Source organism: Puma concolor, chromosome B1, assembly GCF_028749965.1.
Source record: "Puma concolor isolate L17-30 chromosome B1, mPumCon1.1.hap2, whole genome shotgun sequence".
In the NCBI taxonomy this organism is placed as follows: Eukaryota; Metazoa; Chordata; class Mammalia; order Carnivora; family Felidae; genus Puma; species Puma concolor.
In genome coordinates this window covers 168,565,838-168,586,636 of record NC_141670.1, presented here as the reverse complement: position 1 = coordinate 168,586,636, position 20,799 = coordinate 168,565,838, and the positions used below count along the sequence as shown (strand labels likewise).

General features: G+C 34.6%; 1 protein-coding gene across 4 annotated transcripts in view; it reads right to left on the bottom strand.

Moving 5' to 3' along the window:
• Positions 1 to 756: 756 nt before the first annotated feature.
• GABRA2 (gamma-aminobutyric acid type A receptor subunit alpha2) overlaps positions 757 to 20,799 on the bottom strand; it is a 128,917-nt gene continuing 108,874 nt past the window's right edge. For 3 of the 4 annotated variants that reach the window (XM_086705136.1, XM_025921342.2, XM_086705138.1), the window contains 3 exons: positions 19,527 to 19,729; positions 13,251 to 13,430; positions 757 to 8,046 (listed from right to left, as the gene is read on the bottom strand). In XM_086705136.1, the coding sequence (XP_086561262.1) occupies positions 7,750 to 8,046; positions 13,251 to 13,430; positions 19,527 to 19,729 (680 nt within the window). In that variant the 3' untranslated portion in view covers positions 757 to 7,749. The remainder of the gene's footprint in view (positions 8,047 to 13,250; positions 13,431 to 19,526; positions 19,730 to 20,799) is intronic. The other variant, XM_086705137.1, reaches the window with a different exon arrangement.

The window sequence follows — 20,799 nt, the reverse complement described above, 5'->3', positions numbered from 1 at the left end:
TGATAAAAATTGCTTTGCTCTTATATCTTTTTGACTTTTTTTTTTTTAATTTTTTTTTTCAACGTTTATTTATTTTTGGGACAGAGAGAGGCAGAGCATGAACGGGGGAGGGGCAGAGAGAGAGGGAGACACAGAATCGGAAACAGGCTCCAGGCTCTGAGCCATCAGCCCAGAGCCTTACCTGGGGCTCGAACTCCCGGACCGCGAGATCGTGACCTGGCTGAAGTCGGACGCTTAACTGACTGCGCCACCCAGGCGCCCCTCTTTTTGACTTTTAAAAGTATATCATATCAGTGCTACTTGCAATAATAATAAAAAGAGCTCATTTAAATAATATTGCATTATTGAAAGAATAAGAAAGCTGTAATATTTTCCATTTACAAACAGAATGATGAACTTGAGTCTATCTAACAGAAAGAAAATCTTATTTATTTTGTTGAATACTTTTATGTAAATGTGAACTTTTTATGATAGAGGGCAATTTTCTGGGTGAACTTAGGTTTTCCATAGCACCACTTTCTTAAAGTGTTAAAGGAATTGACATTTGCAATTTATGAACCCCTCCTAAAATTTGTCACCCTGTAATTTTTTATTTTAAAAAGAAATTTAAGAAACTAACAACATTTAAAATCACTATTACAAAATATCAGTGTTATATCCCAATGTAAAAAAGGTCACATTTACAATAAGTTCAATTCTTATAAGCAAACATGTAGTGAATGACCAGAGTACAAAAAACACAATTTTCAGATCAAATATATTTAAATTAATTTTAATAAGTACAAAAAGATAATGTTTAGCATTAATTTGCATGGGACTGATTAGTATCTTTTTTTAAACAGCAAGCATAATGACACAGCATATTGAATGACATTCAATAAAGGTCAAATTATCTTACACGTGAAAAATAGTGACTTTTCCCAATTACAACAAGGTCACAAATTACAAATATTATTAGCTCTCAAATGATTTTCTCAAATGAGAAAAACTACCATACAAGTGTATTGTCACCCAGAAAATTTCAAATTTCACCTAATGTGAATAATTAAAGTTTAGTGTTGGAGCTTTATCAAGCATTCCCTATGCATGTAATTTTATTATTAATGTGTAGCAAGGGAAAAAACATTTCATTTCTGTTTTTTTTTTTTCAAATTTAGCAACAAATATGAAGCTTTCATAAGTTTTCATGCATGTCAACTCCAAAGGGAATATTTCACGAAAGGTCACATTCCTCATTTTAGAGCCCACCAAAACCTGAATTTGTATATGCTCAGAAGAATCTTGAAAAAAATTTGGATCCCAATTAACGTGAAATCAATTATGGAGCAGGCACCTAAGATCAATAAGTAATCGAGGATTTATCCATGGATGGTAAAGTTTAATTTGTAAAAACTGGGGCTCAAAGTTCAGTTTCATTTAGACCATTCTAATCATATATCAAATTTCACACATTATGTAGAGTTTAAAACAGTCAAATGCTTCAATTACTATGTGGAAGATTTTTTAAAATAAATAAATAAATGGGAACAAATCTATCATCCATTATGTCTAAACTAATTCTATACCTAACTTCTTTGTTTTGCTTTCCTAATATGATTTGTTCTCACAAATAAACTTTGTCGGAGACACTCATATTTATTCAATAACATAGGCTGGAATTTGACAGTATGCTATAGGTAAAGTAAGTCTTCTAAAACAAAGCATGAAGAACTGAAATTTTCACACAAACTGAGCTAATTCAACACTGACAATCCCAATTCTGGCATTTATTTGTGGCCACTGTAGACTTCTTTCTATAAATAGTAACTTGCAACAAACTGATGAAGTCAATACATAATCCTGTAGTCCAATGAGTTTAAATGTCATGAAACCAACGATATGGTAAACAAAAACAAAACCTCTCTGACCTCAACAAAACTGGCAAAAAAAAAAAAAAAAAAAAAGAGAGAGAGAGAGAAGAAAATAAAGAAGAAAACAAAATAGTGTTCTTAATCAACTTTAAGCATTTTTATATATTATCATTACCTATGGATCAAAAAACAAAAATGCAACACATTCCTAGAAACTAAATTGTGACTGATATTAATGAATAACTAGTTTCACAAAAATGGATTCTTGGTTGCTGTACAGTTTAGTGTTTGCTGTTTGCTTGGTTTTGTCATATAGAAAACCAGATAGTGGTCTTTTTATTGGATTGGTGCTCCCCAAAATGTATGAATATAAATTTGAATTAAAGCAAAGAAAAATACAGCTTTTTTTTTTACTTCGTCTAAAATATGTGTTGGGTTGGCATGTTGGTGTCCAGAACTTCAAGAATCACACAGTGATTTACGGTTGTTGCGAGGACTGAATGAGGTAATCTATGTGAAGGGCTTAGAATGAACTCAGAACCATTTCAATTCAAAAAGGTATGAAACTAACCAGTAATGCATATAGAGAGGACTTGGCATCTGCATACGATCAACCAGATATATAATTTAATGAAAGCTTTTACAAACCTCCATTGAGAAACTTGGAATTCAAAGATTTTCTTTCCTGCCTTACAAGCAGAATTGTGAAATCATCTGGGCCAACTAGAAGTACATCAGAAAAATGTTAACAACTTTTATAGGAAGGATATATGTAACCATATGTATGGCTCAAGACTAAATTCCAATTAGTATGTTTGTTATGGATCTACTGAAAAAACTATTCTATTGACTAAGTTAATTGCTAGTAATAAGAGCTACATTTGGGATTGGGCCCATTAATAAAATAAATTGTATAAATTTGTTTGAATTCCTCAAAATGTTCTTTCATACCTGCAAATACACACACACACACACACACACACACACACACACACTCACATACACACACTCTTCTAATCAAAGCTAAGAACTTATTAAGGGTTCTTGGGGAAGACTACTATAAACTGAAACATCTATCAGTGGTTCTTCCCATCAGGCAACATATTAAGTGATGTTATGTATAAACTGCAACATAGAGACAGTGATTTGAAGTGGGGTATATTAGTATGTATATAAGAAAATGTTCTTTACATATACAGACAAATACAGAATACTTCAACTAAATAAAGTTGAAAACGGTGGTCCAAATATGTTGGATGATTAAGAATTTTCAAGAAAAACATGAGGATACAAAATTCTGATAAGAAACAGATAGATTTTGAATAATTTTTTGATTACCATTCCCACATGCCTTCACAAGAACTCCATCTACTTTAGCATTTTAATCATGGTGCTTACCATGATAGAATCATAACTGTTAAATGTTTCTGTATATATTTATGCATATTTAATTTCTCCCTTTTCTTGGGCGTTAAAAGGGAAAATGCTTCACTGGGTTTAATTAGTAACAGACTCATTTTTTCCAGGAAGTTTTTCTCTTTGATATTTCTTTCACTATTTTTGCGGTCCTGAATTTGTTCTGAACTTGATGAAAATATGAGTGCTTACACTAATGGAAAACATTATTATCTTTTATACAAATGTTGATTATGAAAGATGGATATTAAAAATTTCATTAAATACTGAATTTCATCTTTTAAGCATGAAATCAATAAAGAAAAAGATTATAATTTGTCTTGTCCACACTGTTATGAGTGATTTTTATAAAGTGTCTCTGGCTTCCAAGCATGGATATTAAAAATAACCACAGCCCTTCCCAGTTTAAATGTTATGCTTCTGTATACTCTGGATTAATAAGAGGGAAACCCACGGTTCCCATGAGACCTCAATTACACGGAAAAATGCACTACAGGGTAACAATGAGTTAGCTTGATTCCCTTAACATTCCAAACCTTTTTATATGAAAAAAAAAATCCTGGAAGTTGTTTCAAAAATATGCAGATGGTTGTAAGACTGTTACAAGACGAAGAACAGGATCAACCTATACAGTTTGATGTTTGGTAAAGTTATTAATATTTGGTGTTTGGTAAAGTTATTAATACTAAGCAACCTATTGATATGGTCTTGGATCGCAAATTAAATAATAAACATTTCAGTGCTTCATAGGTATTGTCTAAGGCATCAAGAAGGAAGCATTTGAAAAAAGTCTTGATGCTGAAGAAACATGATTTTGCAGAAGGTGACTTGATTTACTTCCCTTGTCCTCCCACTGAAATGATAGGCTATGCCAAATATAGTAGAGACAAATACAGTAGAAACAGATTCCATAGAGCTTTGGTGTCCCTCTACAATCTACGATATCATGGCAGAGTTCAGTTCCCTTAGCCTCAGCCAGGACCATGAAAAGAACCACATCATAAACACATGAGATACACACACACACACACACACGTACGTATGTATACATGTATATACATATATGTGTGTATATATACATACACATATGTGTGTACATATATATATACCTATATATATGTACACACACACACCAAAGAAAGATATGAGTGAAATAACAGCATCTGTGTCCTTTATAAGATAAACTATGAAATATTTAAGAAAAAAATTGGAAATGTCGCTCAAGGGGATCACTTATTCAAACCTGAGATAAATTCGAAAGAGAGAGATCCCTGAAGATTGCTAAGCAGTAACACTGGCATTTTAAAAATCACGGAAGTTTAAAATAATTACTAACCGGTTATATTTGTTCCGTTTTTGTATTTAAAACATAGGAACACGAATAGGAGGAAAAAACAAAACAGACACTATCTTAGCACACTCATGATCTTATAACTTATTAAAACAACTCTCAGTGCTAAATTAATTCACGTGTTCCATTTCGTCTTTGATTTTCAGTCTTTAGAAGAAGGAGATGCACTTTAATTTTCATCTAAATTCTGAGGGTGCAATATGAGTGTTATTAACACCATCATGATGTGACACACAGTACGAGGTAAAAAAAAAATATTTGTTGAATAAATATTAGCTGAATCAGAGCAGCAGCTATACAAAAATGAGACTTTATCTCTAATATATGTACATGTACTTATCTACATTTTGTACATACCATAACTCTTTATGTCAATGTGCAACTGCATAAAATAGGCATAATGTGGGCCAAAGAGACCTCTGATAGTGTATTAAAAATGTAATTCTTGAAAATTTGGTCTTATTTTAATAAATTTGTGTCACCTTTGTTTTGCATCTTTACAATGGTTTATGGAAAGCAGAATAATTTTAAACACTACGGTTCTATGATTTAAAATAATTTTCCATGCAGCATCCTCCCTCTCTCCAGAAACACCAAAAGTTCCCTTTGATGTATAAATTTTAAAAGTTGGAGAAATGTGTAAAAAAATACGCCAACATGAGAGAAATAATCAAAAATCCCAATCCACATCATCAGAAAATCTGAACTGTCAGGATGTTATTAGGTTCAAATAAGATTTTGGCAATTCAAACTAAAAATAAGAATAACAAGAATAACTTTTCTGGCCACTCTACCTTAAATTTTAATGAAACTGGTGTCATCGATGTAGGCGCAGCCCTTTGTCAAAGGTAAAGAGGAGTCTCTTCTGTTGTCTTACAGAAACTGCTATTTACAACTATTTTTACATATGTACATATTTATAAATTTATAATTTAGAGTCAGATCTTAAGGGGGAAATGTAGAACTTACAAGCACAATGTTTTTAAAGTGTAAAGTAATGTATACCGTACAAAGCATTTTTATTGCTTGCCTTCAAGCAAGGTGCATGTTCTCAGACTCTTACACACTTCCCTAAACTCTACAGATCTATGTTATATTTAAGTGTGTAGGAAAATAGGGTATCTTCCATTTCAACGTATAAATAAATTGTATGTGTTAAAACTATTTAGATGACAAATAAGCTGTAATTGGAAGGGAATTAAAGAAATACATTTATTAGCTCATGTTAACAATTTTATTTTATTAAGGATTATGGATTACCTTTTGTGAGGGAACTTTTAATGTCAAGCCTGTCTTCACGGCAAATTCTGTTAATAAGATGCATTTGTGACCTTGGTATTAATACAGTCATGCAAAGCACATAATAGAATCACACTAAAACAAAGAAAATGAAAAAAATAAATTTAAACGAAGCAAAGGAATAGCACTTTTTGTTGTGATTTTGCTTATTTCCATAAGATACTTCTTTTATTGATTTTATGAACATACTTATTTATGCACTATACTGAAATACTGTACAAAACTGCAAGAAATGCCACTATTTGACTACTTATGTTTCTACAAAAACACCATCATAAAGGTGTATCTATTAGTAAAAGTCAACTAATAACTGCTAATGTAGATGTGAGTCAAAAGGATTTTGGGTTTGCCAAAAATCTTAAATCTAGGCATGAGACACAATTGTTAACTTCTATTAACATATTTCAGGGGCATAGAGAGTATATTTTAAATATTAAAAGAAAAATGAATTTTACCCATTAATATTTAGTAATTATATAAAATTGAAAATTGTGGTTTCTAATTTAGCTATGTGTGTGCACTCTAATTTAGTTAGTGTGTGTGTGTGTGTGTGTATACGTGTGTGCATGTTTATATTTGTGCATGTGAACTAATCCACAATCTGTTGGTGATGCTTTAAAGTTTCTGTTTAAAAATGTTCAACTCTTACCAAAACCTCTTCTGGTATACAAAGCTGTTGTAAATTTGAGTCAATGAAATTTAAAGTTGCAATTTACAAAAGCAGATTTACATAATTCTTATCTGAAAGCACTGCTTCAAGACAGAAAAATGTGCCAATTCACTGCCCTTTCCTTTGTAATTAGTGGCTTCTGAGTCCTGATGAAAAGAAGCCTTAAGGCAGAATTTGCAGTAAACAGGAAAGAAGAGAATCGTATAAGTGCTCATCTAGATACTGTGACACCTATGAATTCTCATCAGTGGGAGTTTTTGGCACAATTTTCTAATCCAATGTGAATGTTGTTCCACAGCAGCCAAACTGGATGCTTTTTCCAGTCTCCAGCACCAAGAAAATTTAGCTGATCAATTTCAATACAACACATACCTGGAAAGAGTAAGACACATTTGTCTTTTTTTTATTTTTATTGTTTTAATTTAAGGTAGTTTCCAATGATTATAATACTCTGTAGGATTTGAATTTTACTTTCAAATAAACTCTGATGCTAAAATGTAATGGCCATGACATTCTGATAGTTATTAAATTCTAGGCATAATTAACATTCTGTCAGGAGTGACTCTTAACTATTTGAGCTTGTCATGCTGTAATATGTGCTATAGATGCTATACAGAGTAATTAAAAGCTGATTTCAGATCTCTAGTTTTTCTTCTGATGTGTGCTAAGCTTCCAATTACACTAGCAGGGATTCTGAGCACTCATGAAGGGCACTGATGTGGCAGATACAACGAGTTCTGTGATTTAGAAGAATTCCCCTTGGAATGAAAACGTTATCTTACGTTATCGTTAGGCAACAGTACAAAATAGTTCTATTTAAGACTTAAATCAAAAGAGTTCATAAAGTGTGGTATAGGATCCCCATTTTCATCACAATTAGAACAGTAGGAAATGAATCAGGTCACGTGAAATCCACTTTGAACGAGTTCCTAGGGTAAATCTTTAAAAAAGGCAATGGCTCTTTGGGCACGGGGTGCTTTCTGCCTGCGGTTCCGCAAGTTAGCAAATGCGTGTCTCCATTAGAGGTCTACTGGTAAGCTATATAGCTATATACATACTGTACATGTTGGTTCACAGATTAGCAGTTATTAGTCAGACTGTACATAGCAAAACAAACAAAGTTGTATGTTCCTATACATCCCAAAGATCACCTGTGTCTAGATTCAAGGACTGACCCCTAATACAGGTTCTCTGTTTAAATACGTAGCCCAGTAAACTAAATTAAATGTACCAAACAAAACTGGGAAAACTATTCTAGACATTCTGTCAATTTTGCTAACACTGTTGAAGGTTTTCTTGGCTTCTGCTGGCTTGTTTTCCGGCTTCTTGTTGGGTTCTGGTGTGGTTGCACTCTTGGAGATGGTGGAGAGAACTGGGTCTTTTGAAAGATTCGGGGCGTAATTGGCAACAGCCACGGCGTAAGCATTGTTCTGTATCATGACTGAGGCTTTTTCTTTTTTCTATTGAAAAATACAAGAATTAACAGAATGTGGGTTGAGCCTGCCACTTAACATTTTCCAAACTCCAGTTCAAATTCTGCAGAAAAGCATCTTGATAAAAAACATCATTATCAATTAGAAAGGTGAAATTTAGGAAAATAAATAAAAGGAGTCCTAAAACCATGAGGAAATCCCCAGTGTAAAAATAAATGATACCATATACCTGAAGAACCATGTTTTTTTGTTGTTTACATGGAAAACAATCAAAACCATAAATGTAATAAACGATGCAACATTTTGACTCTTACAAGTAGTTATTCAAATATTTGTTGAATGAATGAGTGAATGAATAAATGGAATGTAGAGATATTTTAACAAGAGAAATGATCATCTACAACATATGACCTCAATTTCTGAACAAAGAAATTTATCTTCTTGAACTAGATAACAGTATTTCTCTCCCTGGTGTCAAATGCTTTATTCATATGGTGATAAACTAACCATATACGGGTGGCAGTGAAATAAATACTAAAAACATAGGACAAAGATAAAATACAAATTCTGCTTTTTGCCTAGCTCAACCACAAGCTGTTTCTCCTCATAATCCCCAGTTCAGTTCCCACCCGCTCTAATCTGGCTCACAATTATCTCCTGCCTGGACCAAATTAAATGTTTTGTGCTCTCCCAGCTTGGCTTGACCTTGTCCAATCATTAGACACACTGTAGTCACAGGGATTTTTTTCAAGACACAAATGGGATCACGTCACTCCTCAGCTTAAATCCCTTAAATACACTCTCAAGGTCCTGAGAATAAAATCAATACCTCTTACCATGGCTTCTTTTCTTTGTTATATACCAGTCCCAGGAAATAACTTCAGTTTTCAGAATATTTCCTTGTTTGGTACCTTTGGCCATGCCACTTCCTTACTTGAATTGCCTCTCTCCATCCTGCATTTCCTGTTATCAATCCCCTCTCATAATTTGGTCTTGGTTTAGTCTTTGTCGTCAAAAAGACCTTCCCAGCCACTCTATGCAGCACAGTCTTTTTGCCCATATGCATGCTTCACAGGACTCAGTTTACTTCCATCGTGGCATTTTTCAAAATGTATAAATTCTTTCTAGTGAGATTATTTGATCGACGTCTTCTTTTCTCATTAGAATCTAAGTTCAATAAAGGCTGGTGCTACGTCTGTCTTGTTTACCATTATAAACTTACACTTAGCATGGTGCCTTCTACCTGGTAGGCACATAATATGCAGCTGAATTAATGAACCTGGAAACATAAATAACATTTATCTGCATTTCTATCTAACATAAATGTCTTCTTAGTTATCTAAATGCAAACAAAATTGAGCCAGCTATGAATTATCCAAAATAGTGAAGAGTGTAAATCAACAGATTTAGAGGACGAATTGGCCTAGAACAGAATTTCAAATATCAATTATTTTCAATTAAGAATTCTCAAAATGTTCGGGGCGCCTGGGTGGCTAAGTCAGTTAAGTGTCTGACTTTGGCTCAGGTCATGGTCTTGCGGTTCGTGCGTTCGAGCCCTGCATCAGGTTCTGTGCTGATAGCTTGGAGCCTGGAGCCTGCTTCAGATTCTGTGTCTCCCTCTCTCTCTGCCCCTCCCTACTCATGTTCTCTCTCTCTCTCTCTCATAAATAAACACTAAAAAAAATTTTTTTAAAGAATTCTCAAAATGTTCAGGTAAAATGAGATAAGAAAGGTCCTCAGGGAGCACAGAAGATCTAAAAACGGGCCTGGTTTTCCTGTCCTTTACTGACATCAGGTTTCTCCCTCCTCTCTTTCCCTAGCTGATGAGGCATTCTTCCAGATGTGGCTGGAGTATAAAAGGAAAGGGGTTGAGGGTCTACCACTATGAAAGCTATAAAACAGCTTTTCTTCTGCAATGGCACACAAAGTTCCCATGTTACAAATGCAGGGGAATTTCCAAATATGTAACTGACGGCGAGATGGTAACACGTGCTGAACACTAGGATGTGTCAGGTGTAGGGTTAAGACTGACAGTATTATTTGTAAAAATAACATCACTACTGGGTAGGAGGTAAGTTCGATACTTAACCCCATGTTACAAATTTCAAACTAGAGGCTAAAGAGGTTTCGTGATACAACCAGGTCTCCTGTCTGTTAAGTGGCTGAAAAAGCACAAAAACTCCCATGTGTGTGACTTTAAACCTCTGCTTTAAATATCATACTATGTGATATTACTCTTTGGAGAAGGTGTTTGAAACTTGGGAGTACACTCTTTCCTAAATTCCTAGTTTATATCACTAGGTCAATCTTCTAAAAAGACCCTTTAAACCATAAAGTATGTAACATACAGGGTTTATATTATCATTATTTCGAATATTCCTAGATATCATTTAAAGTAATCTCAAATGGCACTTATAGAGAATTTGGACTGACCATGAGAACATTCTTTAACCTCTACCTGCTTCAGCTTCTAGTTTGAAAACAGGGAGATAATTATACCAAAGCCATAATGAACCACTGTGAGAATTTAGTGCGCAAATGAATACTCAAACCACATTGAAAAGCACAGTCTCTTAGCGGACAGTAGGAATGGGTATAACTCAGTTACAAAATCTTGATTACTGGCTTACAAGATCCATTTTATATCTTTGAAAGAAGACATAAACATTGCATGGAGGAACCCAAAAAAGGTATCTTGGAAGAGGGACATTAAGTTAGGTCAGGATTTATGGTGCAAGGTTTAGACATTTTGACAAAGAAACATAAATGTAAATGTCCTTTGTTGCAAGAAGCGTGTACAGATAGACTTTGTACTCTCACCAGCACCCTTCCTGCCTGACTTAACACCCTTCAACTGTATACAAACCCACAGGTGATGCTAAATTATTTAACAAACTCTGAAGCAGGGGCACTAACAAAACAAAACAGATACTCTGGTCAACCCGAACAAACATTGGCTGTAAATACCCAGAAGGGCTGTGCCAGAATGTACCAGCCAAATATCACCCTCGAATATTTTTGTATGTTGCTGGGTTTTTTTTTCCATCCCAATACTGTGGATATTATCATAAGCAGTGTTAAAAATAATTTTAATGTGTATTTGTAACTTTTATTGACTTAACTACTAAGAATAAAATTTCATCTTATTTTTTCTTCATTGTTCAAAGAATGGCTTCAATTTCTGAATATAAGTGTGAACTTCGGAGGCAAGCTTAGTACCTGACAAGATGATGGCTTGGCTTCAGAATGCTCTCTAGGAACTTGGAAACTTGATTATTTTCAGAACCAATAGCAAGCGAAAGTGCAAGAGTCCCGAGTACTCTGTTTAGTCAAAACCCAGTGGTTGGCACTTGTGATTTCTTACCAATTCACTGAATGAAGCGCAGGGCACTCTCATGGTACTAAAACTTCTCAATTCTTAGCCATAGCCCAGTAAAGCCTTTCTGGCGTAGATCTTACAAAGTCTTACAAAGTTATAAAATAACTCCCCTCAGTCCATTTGAAAGTAATTATCACAAATATACAGTAAAGCAAATTGCTCCTATCTATTTAAAATTAAAATCATGTATCTAGAGAAAAAATACTATTGAATTGATAGCTGACTTCCAGTTCTTAGATCTGCTAAAGCAGAGTATACAGATTAAGTCATCATAATATATTCTATTACTATTCTTTGTAATTCATAGATCTACTATTGATCGTACTAAAAAATATTAGTACGCTAGGCCATTACAGAAGATATCACCTTGCCGTATTCACTGCTAACTTCTACCCACTGCTATTTTCTAATAATTTTAAGTGACTCTTGAATGGCTCTGTTACCAATATGCAGATGACTGACCTAATACCTCTCACCAGAATTATCACCCATTATGTTTCATTAGACTTCTCTATCTACATATTCCATAGGTAATCAAAACGCAAAATATCCAGAAATGATTACAGGTTACTTTCACTCCCAACCTAATTCTATACACTCTCCTTTATTCCCTAACCTGTGCATGATACCACAATTGAGCCAGGAACTGATTACCAACCCATGCTGTTCCCCTAGTTAGATCCATTTTATACAAACTCAGCTCAAAATCACATGTATTGAAACATTACTTCTTACTGCAATAATTACTCTTTCCATGGGCTTCCACGACACCCTAGTGTCTGTCTCTATAGTGGCATGTATACTTCTCTCACTTATTTTTTTTCTTCCACTTGACTGTAAGCTCCTTGAGAGCACAGACTGTGCAATGCAGAGCTGCTAGCATAGTTCCTGCACAGAAGAGGCTCAAAAAATGTCTGCTTTATCATGAATGACATGTACTAGAATGATCACTGGGACAAAAAATATATATTTAGAAAGTATATGATATATACAAACATATAAAGCTATTTTGTAGAGTATTTATGAGATTCATAAAATTTAGATTCCCATAGTCTGTTCTGTAATTCTATTATGTAATTATCCTGAAAGTCCACAATTTTACCATTCCGCATGTTTGTGGAAGTTGTTTTGCTTGTAATTGAGACTCATATTAAGTGGGAAGGGGAAAATATGGCTAATCACAAAATCAAGAGATTATGTGTTTTTACACATTAATTGGGGAAAAAAGAGGAAAATACGCTACTATAGAATTTGTTGATGCTGTAGCTGAAGTGGAATGAAAAGTAAATACAGCACATACTAATTACATTTTCTATTTTTTAAACAATGTTTTATAGGATTCAGAATATTCTGAGTTTATTACTTCATTAGAATGTCTGAACACATGTAAAATTTCAAGTCTGGAAAATTCTTGATTGTAGAAATCAAAATGTCTTACACCATGGGGCAAACCAGTTTCAGCTTCCTTAGAGTAGTAGATAAAATAACGTGTTAATAACTTGAGCAAATGCTCTTGCTAAAATATAGACATCTGTTAGCATAGTGACCTGGGATATGAATAAAAATAATAATCACATGGTTGCAGAATTGGAAAGAATCGCAGATATTGTCCTTAGAATAAGGAAAGGGAGCGCTCATAAATGTAACACTAGATAAGACAGACTTTGGAAAAAACCCAAGGTTGCCAGAGTGGCGAATCTATGCTCTTTCTATATACCATGTTGTTTTTTTTTTACAGTCATTGTGGCTACTAGCCAGCCCATTTCTTGTAAAGCAACAACATGCTCCTGGGTCAGATAATGCTATTGTTAACTGTCTGCTAACCATCCTGACTGAGAAAAGTGATACTTACAGAAGATTGTTTGAAGGTTATACAGTCCATCCACTTCTCTAAGTACTCTAAAGTCTTTCCTTGGATTAAATTGGGCCATGAGAAAGCTATATACTTGGACCATATTAGCTTAGCTCCTTGAAGAATTGCCTTCACTGAGTTGTATGTTAATGTAATGCCTTCAGCTTTTATTGAAGGGGACTACAAGAGACATCAATATGAAATTCATTACTGAGTTTATTGGGAAAATGTTGACATTACTTTCAATAGTACCCAGCTTTCCCTAATATAAAACCCATATGATATTGTTTTAAAGAATTCAATGTAGGAAAATATTTTCTCTAAGAAAATCTATGCTTCCATTTTTTGATTACAAATAAGAGTATCTCCCGCCCCCCACCCCATGGTTTACTTTGGCAGCCAAGAAGCTCAGAGTTTAAAGCTCAACTCCTCTAGCTATGGACTATAGCTAATGTTCTGGCCCAAACGGTGGACACATTTGCATTGTATTTTCCTTCATCCTGATATCTTACTTCTATTTCTATTTTATTTTATAATAGTTAAGTGCATGCATTCTTTTGGTAAACTGCCTGAAATGCTTTTGGAACAAGGCAGGATGTTGAAAAATGCAAATAAATGAAGAAAACACTTGAAATGTGATGTTTTCTATGGATTGCATGGAGTGAATCACAAAACAATGGCACATTTCATGTTAGTTTGCATACTATGTTGCTAAATCTTTTTTTTTTTTTTTTATTTTTTAGTGTTTGTTTATTTTTGAGAGAGAAAGAGAGACAGAATTGGATCTGGTAAAGGGCAGACATAGAAGGAAACATAGAATCAGAAGCAGGCTCCAGGCTCTGAACTGTCAGCACAGAGCCCGACGCGGGGCTCGAATCCATGCACTGTGAGATCATGACCTGAGCTAAAGTCGGTCACTTAACCGACTGAGCCACCCAGGTGCCCCAACTAAGTCTGTGTTTTAAGTAATTTAATATATGATGTGTTTGCAGAGAATATGCTTTTCTTGGCCAGTGTAGAACCACTGACTCAGATTTAGAAATGGAATCAGTCTCAAGAGATTAGAGTTATTTATTTTTTAAATTTAATTCAAATAAATTATGTGCTAACTATTATTCCAGGTTATAGCAGAGAAAATGATGAGTGTGACAATACTACTATCTTCTTAGACCATGTAACCTACTGTTAGAAACACAAATTTATGATAAAAGTCTAATTTACTAAGGTCACATAAAATGAATTTGTGTCAGGTACTGCAGAAAGATAATAGAGGGCAGTAATTGGATTCACTGAGAAAGTTTCAGTGTTAAGTAAAATCAGATGGGTATTAAGAAAGAAGTAGGAATTCATCAGTTACAGAAGGAAGGAGGGGGCATTTTGGTAAGAGGAATCTAATGTCATGGAGATGTGTAGCAGCATGGATATTGGGGGATGGTTTAATGGCTAGAGGAAGAACACAAGCATGGACTTCAGATCTGTGTTCAATCTTGGATGTACCACTTATTAGATGTGATCCTGAGTAAGTAACTTTATGGGAACAAATCTATGGTTTCTCATCTCTTTTTTTTTTTTCCTTAAGGTTTTTATTTATTTATTTGTTTGTTTATTTGAGAGAGGGATAGAGCATGAGTGGGGGAGGGGCAGAAACAGAGGTAAGGAGAATCCCAAGCAGGCTCTGCTCCATCAGCACAGAGTCGACGTGGGGCTGAAATTCAGGAATCAGTGAGATAATGACTGAAGCCAAAACCAAGAGTTGGATGCTTAACCAACTGAGCCACCCACATGTCCCTGCAGTTTCTCATTTCTAACACAGAGATATTCCTAGGCACATGGTGGTAATGCACAATGAATAATAATAGTAATAACTTGAGCAAACACTCTTGCTAAAATAGAGACATCTGTAAAACAACAAGTAACTCAACATGCGAAACAAACTTATGAGAAAGTTATGTACTTGGACGATATCAGCTGACCAACTTGAAGAATTCATTAAAGAGTTCAATAATTAGCATTAAGATTTCAACAACTCACTGAAGAGCTGAAAAATGACCCTAGCACTAATGTAGAGGATGGACTGGAGGGAGACATGATTAGAGACAGTGTTCTCAGAGAACACTGAGCAAGGGCATAGTCCATGACAAGGACAAGAAAATAGGCACCATGTGATGACAGGTTAGATGTTAAGGGGTATTTCCAAATTGTTGGTATGTGAGATTAGGTTTTGCCAGAGATTTAAAAAAGGAAATGTGGGCAGGGGAAATATACAAAATCAATTTAGAAGCTTTTATCTTTGTTTGTTGTATTTTTATTTAAAAAAAGATATGTAAAGATTGAGATAATAGAGTCATATAGAAATGCCTAGGGAATAGGATAGATATATGATCCTAGAACTTAAAAGAAAGGTATGGGGTACAGTTATAGATACTATAAAAGCATGAGCTGTAGATTTGATTGGGCTGTACTTTATTCATTCAGACCATATTTACTGAGCAACTAATACACACAAGACCCAGTGCAAAAGGCCAACAGTGAATGATTTACTGAAATAAACATGGACATGTTATAATGATCAGTGAAGGAGATGAGGCATTATATACAATTACAAACTGTAATAAAGGATTTAATGTAAAAAATCAGGGTGCTAGACACACTTAAATGGGACTGAATCATTTCGGGGGTGCAGGATTCAGAAATTTCCTGAAGATTGACATTTGTTCTCAGGACGAGTAGGATTATCTATTTGGGGACAGTAAATGGGTGGACACTGTTTAGTGCTGTAGACATTCCCACAAATACTATCTATAAAACCCTTAAAGTGAGAATCACATAGTGAATAGTAAAACCAAAAACAATAAAATAAAGCCAAATGACTGTCTTTGGGGGTAAACAAGAGCAGATGTTAGGGAGACAGGATCTACTGTGAACTCGGGCAGGGACTCTCAGAATAGAATGAATAAAGGCAGCTGCCAGGCCAGGATTTGAGGGCAGGAAGTTGCTATTTGAAGGCTTCTTGTAAAGAAATGCTGCCGACTTGCACCTGAATGGAGTTCTGAAGCCCAACAATATTCAATGGGTTGAATGGGGATCCCTTGAGAAAAATGAAAAATTATTATCTGATCTGAAAACGTGGAGGTTATTGGTGTTCGTCAGTTACAGGACAATACATGAAAAGGAAATCAGATTACAGTTTACAGATACAGATTACAGATTACAGGCTGAGAATTAAATTGAAAGTGAGAACACAGACATCGTAGCACGGTTTTCAAAAAGCTTGAATGGAGAAGAAGAATGGATCTGAAGATGGGGGAATGGGTGACATAGGATCTAGAGAGAGTTCTTGCCTCCATGGTAAATGAAACAGAGTAAGCATACTCCTCACTGAAAGGAAGGAGGCAGCTGGAAAGGAGAAGATGGCCTTGATGCAATGAGAAGAAAACAATAACTGATGCTTCAAGGCTGAGAAAAGAACAAGAGAGAAAGAGATCGAGAGCTGCAGTGGAAGAATTAGTCTTGGGCAAGTGGAAGAATGTTGGTTGTGAGGGAAGCTTCCAGAAGAACTTGGGGAATTTCATAATAAGATACTTTCTGTATATGGAAAGGAATAACAACTGGAGATGGAACATTTGATCCAGCACTACACTTTTAGAGTGATAAGGTTTTGTAATCTAGTGTCACACCTGAGGCTAAAAGTAGTAAAACATCTTGTCCAAGATCACAGAGCACAGTAGGTAGGCTCTGTCTTCTCACAGAGGGCTCAAATGTAGCTTGAATATGAATGGAGTGGATTTATGTATTTGCAAAAACTAACTTTCAAGATCAGCAGAGTGCAATCTACATATAAATTGTATGTTAAATGTGTATTTCCTTTTTCAAACATATGCTAGTGGTATGCATCTTTGAGTCGTTATTATTCTTATGATGCAAATTAATACTTGCCAGTTTACAAATGTTTAAGAACTTTTCATATGCTCTTTCTATTGACAGATGACTGAACTGCATTGACTTATGATACCAACTTCCGAAAGCTGAGGACTTTTTCCAGTCTGATAAAACTGGAAGGACACCAATATGGGCAGTGGACAAAAATTCTATAATTCAAGCAAATTATCATTTTCCACTTAAAAAAAATTCTTCTTAAGGAAAACTAAAGCAGAGAAGCCTGAAAGTAGACTGCACTGAAATATTTTTTCAGGCAGATGTGCTAGTTTGGGGCACTCGATTTCCTTTCAGTCCTAAGAATGTGGTTATTTCCAAGCTAAGTTTAGGGAGCACCTCCCAAAATTCATTTGAATCATGAAATTGGGTTGAGTACCCACTGATAAATTCACCATTGTAAAGACTGAACATTCTTTCCGTGAAGGCAATGAAGTTTTCCCTTGGTGTTACATGTGCAGACTTCATAAAAGAAACTCTTAGATTCTTTATTCAACAAAAAATTCTCAAAGGCCTAGCTATGGAAAAGTAAGAACAAGCAATGTGCCTGATACAATGTTCCCTTTAAATTAACCACTGAATTCCAACCACTTAGAACTGAAATAATACAACATTTGTTAGCTGTTTTCTTGCAGATGAGATAGGAACATCAATGATTTTGTCCTGGATTTATCTTTGCTCTGTGTGATTTGATATGTGGTTTGACTTAATTCCAGCATTCCTCAGTACTAGGTAATTGCTTTTAGAATGCATCATCATGAATGGGTTTTTTGCATTTATAGGTACTTCTATTTTCCAAGTACAGGGAGAAGGTATTTTATTTGATATGCCAAATCACAATGTCAATTTGATATGCTAAATCACAATGTCAATTTGATTGGCACCCTCATAGCATTAAAAAGTGATATATCAATGAATATCTATATGGAGAATTTACCACAAACCACTATTTATCTTTTGTGACATATTTATAAACATGTCTGGCATTTATAAATACATCTGGCATTTCACCTTCAAAAAAAGTTAGTATGAAAGCGCATGTGTAACTAATATAACTAAAAAGAAGTAACTGCATAGATAGCAATGAAAAAGCAGTACATTATATGGAAAATGAAAACATAAATCAATAATAAAATGTAATGGAAATGCTGAAATAACCTAGAAGTTAAGCATAGAAAGCTAATTGGATTCCCTTTAATATTTACTCAGTGGCTGTTAGTATGCAAAACGTTGCTTATAAAATGAAATAAACCAGCACTTATTAAAACTTACAGTTTACAAAATTAGGAAAAAGAGCAAGACTTTTAAATTATAACATCAATCATTTGTATGCTTAAACTGCAATATGGTTCTAGAAATGAGAAAAAATTATATTTAAATAACTGACAAAGAAGTAAAATCACCAAGTGTGTTATTCCAAATTTAATGGAAGAAGCATTTTAACAGATATATTGTTAAAAAGGAGGCTTCCAAGTAGAACTTAAGTATTAAGAATACTTTATATCTCACTGTGATACAGCCAAAGCTTCCTCTTAATGCAGATGAATAATAATCCATTAAATAAGAAAGGGAACAGATGTTACATTAATGCTCAAAACTTCCACTAGCTTCAGCACTTGAAACCTAAAAATGGACACCAACAATTCCCAAAGAAATTAATCTTAAAAACAAATGAGTCTCATAGACTATGAGCAACTTAAACTTTCTGAGCATTGCAGCACCTAAGTACTTATTCCATACAACATGGAAGAGAGAACAATGTTGCTTGAACCTTTCTATCCAAGCAACAGCGATGAGGGTAGGTGAAGGGTAACTCAACTGCTGATAGAGCCTGAGATTCTACAACAGGTAAATTAAAGTCCACTTTCTTTTCAAATCTCTTTATTATAAAGCAGTGTGGTATTTAAGAGCATGAACTTCATGGTCAGATCTGCCATCACATATAGCTACTAACTTGTTGTGTGAGCTTGGGCAAGTAAATGACTTCACTAAGCCTTAGCTCCTTCATCAGAAAAATGAGAATTAAAAAGAGACACTAGTCATAAAGTTGTAAAGATTACGTGATAGAACATGTGTAAACAACTTAGCACAGTGCCTGACACACAGTCAGAGCTCAGCAGATGCTAGGGAGTGGTTTCAACAGAAGTCATACTCTAACAAGCACTCCTAAAGGATTTCAGGCAAAAGCATACTTTAAAAGAAATATGATTCACACACACACACACACACACACACACACACACACACACACACACACACAAAATTTACATTTGAATGTTTTAAATGTCAATTTTTAGGAACATGTCTGTTATAAACTAAATCTGTTAGGGGAATCTCACTTACCTTGTCATTGACTACACTCTTCCCATCCCAAGCCCATCCTCTTTTGGTGAAGTAGTTCACAGTTGCAAATTCAATTAGGGCAGAGAATACAAATGCGTAACAAACAGCAATAAACCAGTCCATGGCGGTTGCATAAGCCACTTTGGGGAGGGAGTTCCGAGCACTGATGCTTAGAGTTGTCATTGTTAGAACAGTTGTGACTCCTGCAGAAAGACAGGAACCAAAAACATCAACAGATACAAGACAGCATTGGAAATATTCTTTTTTCAAAGTTACTTTCACTGCCACTGTATCCACTTAAAAAAAACTGGAAGAACAGAGCAAAGTTAATTATCACAAATGGCTGTTATAATTCTTGAAGTAATAACTCTGAAATGCTTTAAGTTTTCATTTTTGTTGCTATGAATCTCCTTTTTCTCTTTTGAATACTGTTAAGGGTACAAAGGTGGTGATAACCGAAGTAGAATTTCCTATGAGGAAAGTAGGTACTTTAAATTGATCCATCGTGCATTAACATTATTTTTAAAAAATCCCACACAAAGCCTCACATGCATTTATTCATCGTTTATTTAAAACACGCTAAGCAATGGACCAATCATCCACACCAGTGATCACAATGGAACTATGATTAAGAAGTTCTTCATTCTAAGTATAGCTACCTAAATATGAAATTAATTCTGGATCGCTTAGCGTCATGAGGACATAATTTCTTTCATAACGAAGCTTAGAATCTATAGAAAATAAAACAAGCAACTAAACCCTAAATCTTATAAAATGCAAATCACTACATTTTAAGGAATATTTTATACTCTGTTCATTTAAAAAATAATTTAGTTTCTTTCACTGCAGAGCTTTTCTGCCAGTAGTCAGGGAAGTCATAATGATTAGGTAAAAAGAAAGCAGTAACTCAGGAGGTAAGCTGTAACATCAGCAGTCAAATGTCTGCAATTACCTGTTTTATCAGAGATCCAATAGAAGTTTAATTTCGTACATAGGGGACACATTAAATTAAAAGAGTTAAAATGTTAAAGAAATGTTCATTCATATGTTAAAGTTGTATACTATTGTATTTTTTGCTTTCCCTGAGGATAAATAAAGCAGCTTTTTCTTCTCATCTGCAATAGAGTTAGGAATTCAAAATAGCAGTGAGTCTTTCATCATGAGTGAATGCATCTAGGAATATGATGGTAGTAGTAGGAATAAAAGGTAGAAAAGTAAATTTACTTAACCTGCTACTAAGTCAATATTAAAAAACACATTTACAGGGGCGCCT